Source organism: Phaenicophaeus curvirostris, chromosome 2 (genome assembly GCF_032191515.1).
Source record: "Phaenicophaeus curvirostris isolate KB17595 chromosome 2, BPBGC_Pcur_1.0, whole genome shotgun sequence".
Taxonomy (NCBI): Eukaryota; Metazoa; Chordata; class Aves; order Cuculiformes; family Cuculidae; genus Phaenicophaeus; species Phaenicophaeus curvirostris.
This window is the reverse complement of record NC_091393.1, coordinates 75,766,304-75,777,127: the sequence shown is the minus strand read 5'-3', so window position 1 is coordinate 75,777,127 and position 10,824 is coordinate 75,766,304. Positions and strand designations below refer to the sequence as shown.

The 10,824-nt window shown below is 53.2% G+C and overlaps 1 protein-coding gene across 3 annotated transcripts in view; it reads right to left on the bottom strand.

Annotated features, from left to right (window-relative positions):
* Window positions 1-2,105: 2,105 nt before the first annotated feature.
* The window catches only part of TMEM63B (transmembrane protein 63B), a 45,234-nt gene continuing 36,515 nt past the window's right edge, over window positions 2,106-10,824 (bottom strand). For all 3 annotated transcript variants that reach the window (XM_069852514.1, XM_069852516.1, XM_069852515.1), the window contains 15 exons: window positions 10,569-10,639; window positions 9,676-9,756; window positions 9,419-9,542; window positions 9,196-9,329; window positions 8,903-9,040; window positions 8,472-8,625; window positions 8,115-8,221; window positions 7,261-7,347; window positions 5,812-5,877; window positions 5,510-5,672; window positions 5,238-5,343; window positions 4,914-5,081; window positions 4,659-4,774; window positions 4,344-4,424; window positions 2,106-3,771 (listed from right to left, as the gene is read on the bottom strand). In XM_069852514.1, coding sequence (XP_069708615.1) covers window positions 3,607-3,771; window positions 4,344-4,424; window positions 4,659-4,774; window positions 4,914-5,081; window positions 5,238-5,343; window positions 5,510-5,672; window positions 5,812-5,877; window positions 7,261-7,347; window positions 8,115-8,221; window positions 8,472-8,625; window positions 8,903-9,040; window positions 9,196-9,329; window positions 9,419-9,542; window positions 9,676-9,756; window positions 10,569-10,639 — 1,761 coding nt within the window. In that variant the 3' untranslated portion in view covers window positions 2,106-3,606. The remainder of the gene's footprint in view (window positions 3,772-4,343; window positions 4,425-4,658; window positions 4,775-4,913; window positions 5,082-5,237; window positions 5,344-5,509; window positions 5,673-5,811; window positions 5,878-7,260; window positions 7,348-8,114; window positions 8,222-8,471; window positions 8,626-8,902; window positions 9,041-9,195; window positions 9,330-9,418; window positions 9,543-9,675; window positions 9,757-10,568; window positions 10,640-10,824) is intronic.

The following is a 10,824-nucleotide window of genomic DNA, read 5'->3' as shown; positions in this document are numbered from 1 at the left end:
GCTCTGCACTGAGGTGCAGGAGTGTGCTTTCGGGCAAGGAGAAAGCAGCCCTGCAGCACCAGGGCTGGTTCCTGCTTTGGGCTTGAGCTGGAACACCTCCACCATTTTTTTCTCTGGCCTTGAATGCCACTCAGTACCCTGCCTGCTCAGATCCACCTAGGACAGTAGCCACCCCCTTCTCTTCTTGTTTGTCTCACCTCATTACCCCTCAGTGGCCTTTAAAGCCGCTTTCGCAACTGACTCTCCTGGTGTAGAAGACAGCTCCCGTCTAATCCTCTCACACAGTCTTCTGTGCTTGGGATCGGTTTCCATCAAATGCCTGCACAATTTCCTTGTTTCCTTCCCTCAGGCTTCCCTTCACAGCGATGCTGCCAGGGACTTGGCAGTAGGCACCATTCTTCTTTTGGTCTTTGGTTCTCTTTGTTTGTGCCCAGTTGTGTCCTCTTCCCTGTCCTTTGGCTGCCAGGGGGAGGAGAGCTCTTTGTCCCCTGCTTACACTGTGCTGCTGGCACACGAAGCCACAGAGCCTGAATGCAGCAGGGAGGGAACAGAGCTGGAAGCCTGAGGTCACCTGTCCACCTCAGAGGCCTGCCCCACACCTTGCTTCTCCATCGCACCGTTCTCCAAGCAACGGCCACTATACACAAATTAATGAGCATGCAGCAGCTGCCTGAGCACCACCCCAGCTCCAGCCTGCACCAGACAGGAGCAGGGAGCAGTCCTAGGGGCTGGCTGCTTGCTGCCTGCCCCTCTGTTTAGGGGACAGCTGAGCTCAGCAGCATGCCATGAAGCTCCTAGTCAAGCTGTGCTCCAAGGATGTAGCACCCCTCACCCCTTCCCAAAGGCCTTGGCTGTCCACCCAAACCAGGGTGGGAAACAGGTTCCTGGATGGAGACGGCAGGAGCAGCTATGTGAATTGTTCTTGGGACCACAGGACTTGGCTGACATCTGCCACCAAGGATACCAGCAAAACTGTCCTCACCTCCCACACCATTCCTAAAGCATCTTCCCCTATCCCAGCCTCAAGGCACAAAGCTCCCCATCCACCTGCTTTCAGCAGCAGCGCCTTTGATGTGTCTGCAAGTGGGAGGGGAGGGCGTACTGCGGCCTCCCCCGTGAGCCCCAGCTGGGTTCCTGGTGGCAGGGCAGGGCTTGTGCTCGCACAGGGGGAGTGCACAACCCCCAGCCTCCTTTTGCACCACGCATGCACCTGCATCCCTGCTGCAGCTGGGGTCCTCTCCTCACAGGTCCCAGCCCCCCCAACCCATTCTACAAAGAAAAGACTGCAAGAACAACAGCTTCTTTTTTTCCTTTTTTTCTTTTGTACACAAATATATACAGGGTATTATACACATCTCTACACAGACAGTGCCACTCAGAACACACAGCTCTGCAGGCAGAGCCCCGACAGCCACAGAGGCAGCCCTGGGCCACAGCTCTACCTACAGAGAGACTGGAGCATCCCAGACCGCCTGTTGGACCAAGGGCAAGGGCGGCAGGCGAGTGCAAGAACAGGGAAGCAGACTCAACATCCTCCCTGACCCAGCCTGGGAGTGGACCAGGAGCTCTCAGCTCACATACTCATTTCATTTCTAGCCCACCCCTGCAGACAACAGGTAACGCTCACTGTGGCCTTCTCTACACGAATATGCTCCAGCCCTCCAAGCCCTGGGAGCAGGGGTGACCTGCCCTCCCCATGCATTAAAGACCCACATCTCTTCCCCTCTAACTCCCCTTTCCTCCAGGCATGGGATTCCTACAGAGAGGTGTACAGGAAGGTCAGCTGCACCATCCCTGGAGCAGCCCCCAGCCTGCTCTGTCTGTCTGGCTCCCCCTGCTAACAGGCGAGGGGGAGAAAAGCCTTGAGAAGCGACTGCCCTTCCCCCAAGCAGAGCTGGGCAGGGCTGACACTTCACTTGTTCAGGTCTATAAAGTGCTCGGAGCTCCAGGGCCAGCTCGAGTAACTGACAAGGTAAATGACTGTCCCTTTCAAACCCTGGAGGGCACGGCCCCAGTGAGCCAGTGCAGCACCCACAGATGACAAGCAAAGGGAGGGCGGTAGTGGCTGCAATGAGCACCAAACAGGATGGTGGCAGGGGGTTGAGGGAAATAAATATAGTTCAATAGCAGGGAGATTTATTATTTTCCTTTATATTTTATACAAGGGGAGGGGGGGAAGCAATTGAGGGCAACTGATCTCACCAGAAACCTCCTCACAAAGAGCCTCTAAACAGGACCAGACCTCCCTGCAGGTGGGCAGAGGCTCCAGATCACCTCTCCCATCTATCCTGTCCCCTGTCTGCTTCTGGGACGCGGCTATCACAGGGGAGAGGACACAGGCAGAGTTAGGGGAGGAACAGCCCCTTCTTTCAGGCTGGGTAAGGCCAGGGGAGCCTACAACCAGCCAGGGCAGGTGAAGAAAGCCAAGACAGCCCCACAATAACTTTGTGCTCCTGAAGATGGTGGGCTTGCTTGGAGAGGGCTCCCCCAGGGGCTGTTCTACCAGGACTCCTTCCTTCTCTGACTAGCTTCAGCTAGGGGAAGATGCTGTGGCAGCTCAGAGAAGGCAGCTTATAGGGCCCTGTCACAACCAGGCAGTGCTAACCTCACAGGATACTGAAGGCCTGCAGTCCAGGCCCCTTTCTACCCTCTCCCTGGCACACAGGAAACCACCAGCACAGCTTCTCCACCTCCAGGCCTCACCCTGCTGTGCAGATGCAGGGCAGCAAAGGGGGGTGTGGTACCACACAGGGGTCACATTAATTCTTGTTTGAAAGATAAAATGTGCAAAAAAAGATGCCACTTAAAATGATGTTGCAATCCCCTGCCTGCATTCCTGGGGGCAGAAGGGACAGGGCCTGGGAGAGGCTGTCTGCAAGGAACGCGCTCAGCACCCCTCACCCTGTGCGGGGCTGCCCGGCTCACACAATCCCTGTGCCCCTTCCCCAGGGTGGTGCCACTCTGACCCCAAGGCCAGGCTGTGAACTTCCCGGTGGTGGTGAGGAACTCTCTGTCATTACCTCTTTGTGCCTGGCTCAGCTCCTGGACACTCCAAGGAGTTGAGAAAGGGCATGTGTGGGCACAGGGAGAAAGGTGCAACAAAAGCCACCCCCATCCTGAGGTGGGGCTTCCAATACATCAACTAAAGCTTTCAGTTTATCACAATCCTGTAGATCTAATAAATTATTAGTGTTTCTCACCAGGAGGACATGGGATAGAGAGGCCTGCTGAGAACACCCCAAGTGCTTCCCCCTTGTGCCCCTCCCCATAAAACATCCCACCTTCTTCCTCCCTGCAGGTCCAGAGCAGCACCGCGGGGGTCACAGTCCCCCTCCTCCCCAGCCCCCAGGCTTCTGGGGTCTGGAGATGCATTAAAGAAGGTAGCTAGTAAAGATCATGCCTGCTCAGCTGCCAGGCCAGTGCAGGGGTCAAAGGGCAGAGATATCAAGAGCTTGCGGCAGGGCCCCTGCCCTCACTGAAGGCAGCGGCCCTAGGTGGGGGCAGGCAAGGGCAGTGGCCAGCACTCTCGGGTGCCTCTCCCTGGGTTTTCCTGCACACAGCCTGCCCTGCTCCTGGGCCTCCTTCCCTTCCTGCCCTCTGAGGTCCCTACTGGTGGATCTCATTCTCTATCAGGCTGTCCTCACACGACTGGAAATCTGTGTCGTTCATGCCATCCGCGTTGATAAGTTCCTCGTCCTGCGACCCCTGCTCCTCCGACTCAGTTGCTTCACCCTCCGGCGAGGAATCCTGCAGCACTTGGGCAATGTATTTCTGCAAAGCCCAGGCACGAGGCGGGCGATGGGTGGGGAGAGAGAGCAGAAACATATATGAGCAAGCCCATAAAGCTTCTCATGTCAGTACAGCACAACATGCAAAACACCATGCAAGAAGTTGAGTGTGGGGATATGGTGGAGCCCACGTGTACTGTAAGACTGTGTTCTGGTTTTGCCAGAGGACATATGTTCCCCTGAGACTGTGCCTGCCTTCTGCAGGGTATGTCCTTTTGGAAAGATGCTCCTGCCCCTATGTACATGGAGAGCAGGGGGCAGCCTGGATTACGTGTGCACACCCCAGCCCTGCTCTCCTGAGGAAGCAGGAGGCTCTGCTTTACCCCGTTTCAGCATGTATCCCCAACCAGCTCTGCACACACTCCAACTAGAAAAATCGCACAGTGGAAGGAAGCAGCTGGAATGAGCCAGTAAACCAAGGAGAAGTTGAGGAAACCAACTGGGATGCTGCCTCAGAGAGGTAAGGAACAAGGTACTCTGACAGAGAGTTACCTGCCCCTTCCCAAAAGCACATAAGGAGCCCACCAGGGCATGGAGGTAGGGATAGGGACTCACAGCTGATTTGGGAGCTGGCAGGTTGGTGGCAGGTCTCCCATTCTGCCTGTTTTCTATGGCATCCACCTCCGTGTGGTCAATCTGGAGAGGAAAGGAGAAATGGAGAGATTGCCAGGGCAACATTTGCTGTCCCACCACAGGAGCAGCACACAGGCACAGCAGGGGCATACTTGGAACTGTTCCCTCTATGAAGCCAGGGCTGACAGGCTTTGCTGGGGAGCAGCCTGGGCCCCCTCCAGAGCCTCCACTGTTTTGCTGCTGAGCTGTCCTCCCAAAGAGAAAGGTCCTGCACCCACACCCAGCACTCCACCTCACCTTGTAGTTGTGAGCGCTGAGGTATTTGAAGTGCCCGAAGCAGACGTGACACAGGCAGATCACAATGGTGATCACAAGAACCACAAAGGTGAACATGGAAGTGGGGGCCAGGAATCCTGGGGAAAAGGAACATCGAAGTGGCGGTGTCAGAGGGACCCTGAGTATGCTCCATGGCTGGGGGCTGCCAGGATCACAGCCTTGCCAGGGAAGCAGCTCTGTAGGGACCAGGGACTGGCACCCCAGCCCACCGCTCACCTGTGCGCATGGTAGAAAAGAAGAGAAGCCAGAAGAGGCAGAGGATGGGGGCTGCCACCACCTGGTTCACAGCCCCTGAATGGATCTTCTTGTCCAGCTTGGCAGGCAGGTATGCATAATACAGGTTGTATCGGTCCACAAGGTGCTTAAGCAGCATGTACATAAGCCCTGGGAGAAAGGGAGGGATGCCAGAAAAGCAGGGAATCAGCCTCTTTCCCAGTGCCTCTGACTGACAGGGAGTATCTCCCCGATCCCATCCTTCTTGCCTCCCCATCAAGCTCTCCCCAGCGTCTGACACAGGGAGGTGGAGGGGGAATCACTTACCAAAAGGGACGATGATGGGGCAAGTGATGCTGTATGTCATGACCACAGTGAAGACACACATCATCCAGGCATAAGCAGCTCCAAATTGGAACTCATAGGCCTGGTGCTGCAAGAGGGAAGAAAGAGCCATCAGCATGAGCTCAAGAGAAACCAGGGGTGTGCAACACACCCAGCTGTACACACAGCATTGGGCGAGCACCACCAGGACCCCACTGCAGCGTCCTTATTACTGGGTGGAGGCCACAACCCACCCCCTCAGCCCTGCTACATACTCTTTTGACATTCCTCCGCTCAGCAGCCGAGCGGGCCAGGCAGAGGCGTATCATGTACATGAGCAAGCCAGGGATGCGCAACAGGTCCATTGCGTTCCCAATGAAGGCAGAGGCGATGACATAGTTGACAAAGAAGGCCCCGTTGTCTGGCAGGAACACACACCTAGGGAGATGCAGCAAGAGCAGGGCTGCAGGAGGTGCTCACCCTTGCAGGGTAGCAGCTGGGAACCCCCAGTACCTTTGGGCACTAAAAAGAAGCTTCCCTAATTGCAAAAAAGGGCCTTCTGCCCAACTCCACTTACTCAAATCGCACGGCAGCTTCAGCAAGGAATTTTTTGTCGAACAGCCAGCGGAAAAACACATCCAAGCTGTGGGGGTTAGGAGCAAGAAGGAAAGAGAAACGGTCAGATGCAGCGACACACAGATATGTTCATGCAAATACGTGGGAGCTACTCTGAAAGGACCCAAAACTTTACCCATAGACTGTCTGGTTCCCTCTTGGGATGTGTCACCAGCAATTATGTAAATCAGACACTAAGAAAAACAGCGCAGCACACAAAAGGGATGCAAAGCTTCCCATTCTCACATATGTTGTTCTCCTGTTGCCCTGATCCTATCTATCAGTAAGGTGTTTTCCTCTCCCCTCTATTTGGGCACAACATTCATGACTGACTCTACAGAAGACAGAAGAAATTGGCTAGGTACAAGGTACCCACCAACACAGAGACTGAAAAAAAAAATGCCTTCATGAGAAACAAATCCCATTTTCCTCCGTTCTGATTTTTTGATATTAAACCGTCCAGTCCTTTGGCACCTCAGGTACTGGCAAAGTATAGAGTTTCAGATGCAGCAGCAGGGGACCAACCCCCCCAGATGGAAGTGTCTGTTTAATGGTAGCTGGTCAAAACGCAAACCTGCCAAGAACATTCAGCTGCCTAGGATGTCAAGTTACATGCAATAAGGCTTTTTTAATCTGGTTGGGAAACACTGCTGTAGTCAGTCATCCTTCTGCCTCTATCAGAGGGCTCACCTGTTCTTAGGACCTGCCTCACTTAGCCATTGAGGGACTGTACCCTGAATCCTGAATTTAGGGGGGTGTAAATCCTCTGCCCTACCATGTATAAGTAATACCCTACCACAGTGAGAACCCCTATCCTATTCCCACCCCCATTTCTCCTTCCTCACATCGCTTCCCTACTCAGCCACTATCCAGTGCTGGAAGCCCATGCCAAAGGCTGGCAGCTGACGCACCCTGTTTGCCCCAGGGCATTTCTATAACTCCTGTAAGAAGATTTGGGGCTCACACCCAAATGGATGAGCATTCCTGCAGCCCACAGAAACCATCCCACCCAACTAAATGGTACAACTTTCTGGTTCAAATGGGGAATTCACTAGTTTTGTGCAAAATTCAGAGTGCACACTGAGCACAGAGATGGGGAATACCTCCTTTATAAGTAGGCTCCAAGTAGACTTTTCACATCCATCCACCATGCTGATTTTTGGTACATTATTTGTAACACCATGTCAATGCATCTGCAGATTGATTCAATAAGCTCTGAGAGACCCAGGCAGGTATGGTGTGTTCTGGTCTGGCCCACAATCAGAACTAAATGCCACCTTCTCAAGAGGACAGTGGCCAGGGCACTTGTGCGTGGGGAAAGGATGTAACGTTGGAGAACAACCAGGGTTGTATCTCAACCCTCCTGGTGTTCCAAGTATCTGCACTTGCTTTCCCTTCCCACCACTCCTACCTGCTCAGGCCCAGCGATGGCAGCAGCAAGACCATGAAGATGAGGAAGGTGTAACACTTGTGCATGGTTGTCCTGTTCTCTCCAGACCTGAGGGCAGAGAGGAAGCTGTTAACCTTTTGCCCTGCCAGTCCCAGAAGTGGTGGCCCCATAGCTTTCTCATTAGAAAGCACTTCCCAGTGTCTAAAATCTCAATCCCACCCTGTTCACTGCTGGTACATGAATATACTCCCTTTCCTTCCAGTGTCAGCGTTCTGTTCTTGAGTTCCTCCCCACTTCTCTCACAGGCCCCCCCATCTTTAGGGGACTCTCTGCAATCATCTCTCTTGACCTGCAGTCTTCAGAGCTGGTGACATCTTTCCCACCAGTCTTTGCAACGTAGAGTAAAACACAATGCTCACATCACATGCCCTGTGCATAGTATGCCTCGCAAGCAGCACTTTTCTAGTGCACTGCACTTCAAATACCTTCGCTATGGTCAGCAGCCACAGCAACTAAGGCAATTTTCCCTTGGAAAGGATAACTTAGACGTGGGTACAGGCACACCATTCCTGTCTGCCCATCTGAGCCAAGAATTCTCTCACCACTAGCATTTCTCACAGAGACTAGCCCCAAACCCCTCCCAGCTTTCTTCTGGTAGACCTACATCAAGCTCTGCTCCGATAACCATACTGCAAACCAAAAGCTAAGGATTGGAAGAAATGCTGTCCACTGCAGACTCCAGGTGTCCAAGAGGTGCAACATAACACTACACTTGGAGAAGACAGAAGTTCAGGCAGAAGGATCCAGAGCCTTACATCAGTGACAAGTTTTTAGTGGCCAGGTGGCAAATTAGTGTGACTAAGAACAGGCCTTACCTGGTCCAGTGTGCTTCGAAGAAGGCAGAGTAATACACAATGGTGGGCAGAAGAGCAGAGAAGCACCACAGCAACAGGGTGGGGAAGAACTGGGTGATGATGGGGTTCTACAACAAGGCAGGGAAGAGACCACGTGTTACATGGTGCTGCAGCTCTTGCGCTAGCCACAAGTACAGCTGCCTTTGTTGACACCAAGTCCCCAGCACCATATCTGCCACTGCATGCAGACCAGGCTCACCACCTCCCTCATGGTCAGGCTGACGAGACCTGGGGAATGCTGATAAACTCTCTCCCAAATCTCTTGCCTCAGGGTAGTTCCCATGCTACCCATGCTGCACCCATCTCCAAAGGCCTTACGTTGAGATACTCCACAGGCTTGGTAACGTTGAACTTGTCCATAGTGGTGATGATGATAGCGGGAGTGGTGAGGAAGAAGAGGAGGATGAAGAGGACCACATTGATCACAAGGCAGCGGATCCACCATATGAAGCCCCGGATGGAAAGATGTTCCCTGGAAGGGAGGAATTAAGGCATCAGGACAACTGCATGGGGGAGAAGGGCAGGTCCAGGGATTCAAGTTCATACACAGACCAGCCTGAATGAACAGCACTTGGAGCACTAGACCAAGGCTTTCCCCCTCCAAGTCAGATCAGACTTCCAGCTCAGTCAGGCTGGGCTTCAGGAAGAACAACTCAATCTGTTACCAGAGGAGTAGATGGAGAGGGAGACAGCAGGGGTGCATTCTTTTCCCATTGGCAGGGCCTGCTGAGCCCTACAAAGCTGCTCACCAGTAGATGTTCTGTGGGTCGGGGGCATAGCTGACAGTCCAGTTGGAGACGTGGAGGGACTCGCTGCAGGAGGAGGCCCTTGGCTCCCCACGGCATGCACAGCCCTGGCACTTGCAAGCGTTGAAATCTTTGAGGATTCTGGAGAAGAGGAAGAGGGAGATGCTGACACAGAGGGCTGGCAGGAACAGGCCGAGGGAATGCCTTAGCGCTGGGATTCCTCTGATTTAAGGCAAGAGCTAAGACAGGTCACATTACTAGGGAGGACAGGACCCTTCAGGACCCTTTGCACTCACATGGCTGTGATGGTCTCATTATGGAAGGTGACAAAGGCCATCCCAAGAGGTTTTTCGTTCACCTTCTCCTTCTCCCGCTTGTAGTCATCTTTGAGCTTCTCCTCCAGCTTAGTATAGTACTCGATGGCCTCCACCTGGACAGGGTGACAGGGATAAGAACAGAGACCTGAGGACCCAAGCCCCAACGTGTCCTGCCACACAACACCTCCAGCTCTTTCCCCACCTCCTCACAGCCCCTGATGACGCAGCAGCATAGGTGGCCACAGGGCTTGGGGTTGATCATGGATGGGGTGTTCTCCTTGCTCTGTAAGTTGGTGAAGTAGATTCGCCCACGCTCAGCTTTCTTCCTGAAACAGGACAGTGAAAGAGAAGGAAGGAAGTTAAAAAATAAAGAGTGTTACTCAGAAAAGCTCCTGTGGGATTAGACTTAAGGGGAACCCCACAGCCCCTGTCCACCCTCTCTCTCAAACCAAGGGTTACCTCTCTGCATCGAGAAACATCAGCCGGGCTACATCATAGCAGGGACGGGCCTCCAGGACCGTGCAGTTGGCGTAGGCCTCTCTGTGGATGGGAAGCATCACCTCATCACACCCAGCACCAAAGGTTGTGCCCTCAAGCAAACCCCACAGGTAAAGGGCTTGTGTCCTGTCCTGGGCTAAGCATCATGGCACATAGCAAGAGCTTGCTGGAGGCAGCAGCAGGGGAGCCTTCAGGCTCTGTCCTTTACAGCAAAACCAACACATGGGGCAAACGCTACATTCTCTGGGTGCTGGCACAAGGAGCCTCTTTGGACCTTTGCCTTGTCACAGCAGGGCACCCCTGACCCCACATCCTCTTCTCTGCCTTCATGGGCTACAGATCTTGGGGTTGGAAAGAGGCAGAAGGGTTCCCGAAGGGTACAAAGCATTTCTCTCCCAATGGTCCTTCTAAACACAGGGCTGTCAGTGTGTTCATTGAGGTCCCGATGGAAGAATTTAGTCTTTTGTTGAAAAACCCCACAAACTTATTTACAAGGATGGTGAACAGCACAGAAGCAGCAGCACAACATCCCAGAGTTATTGCTTGAGCGCATCTTGCCTGCTTCTCATCTCCGAGCCTGACAACGTTCCAGGACATGGCCTGCACACTACTTACTATGCTGACCCACTGTGGCTCTGCACGAGATAACTAGGCACATGCTAATGCACAAAACCAAGGACACCGCACATTCAGGTAGAACAGAAAAACAATAGCGAGATGTCCAAGTGTTCACTGATTTTCACTAGCTTCTGGCTCTCAATGTATTATTGCCATTCCAGGTAACACTAGCACTAGTGCAGTAAAAATATCCTCATTACAGTGCAGCCTTTAATTACGGACATAGTGAGACTTACTCAAAATGCTTTTTGATCTTCTCTGGCTCAGCATATTTTGAGATCCCATTGATGAAGAGAGTTCGCTTAACCTGGAAAGAAGGAAAAAAGGAGAGGGCAGGTAGGTGTGGATGATGTGAAAGACCGGATTGCACCAAAACCTCCCAAGGCCCGAGTCAGTGATGGGAAAGGGCAGCTCCATCACACCTAGCACCCAGGGCTCCTCCTCTTCTACGCTTCCATTAGCTTTTGGCATCCTGCATCCTTGTACACAGCA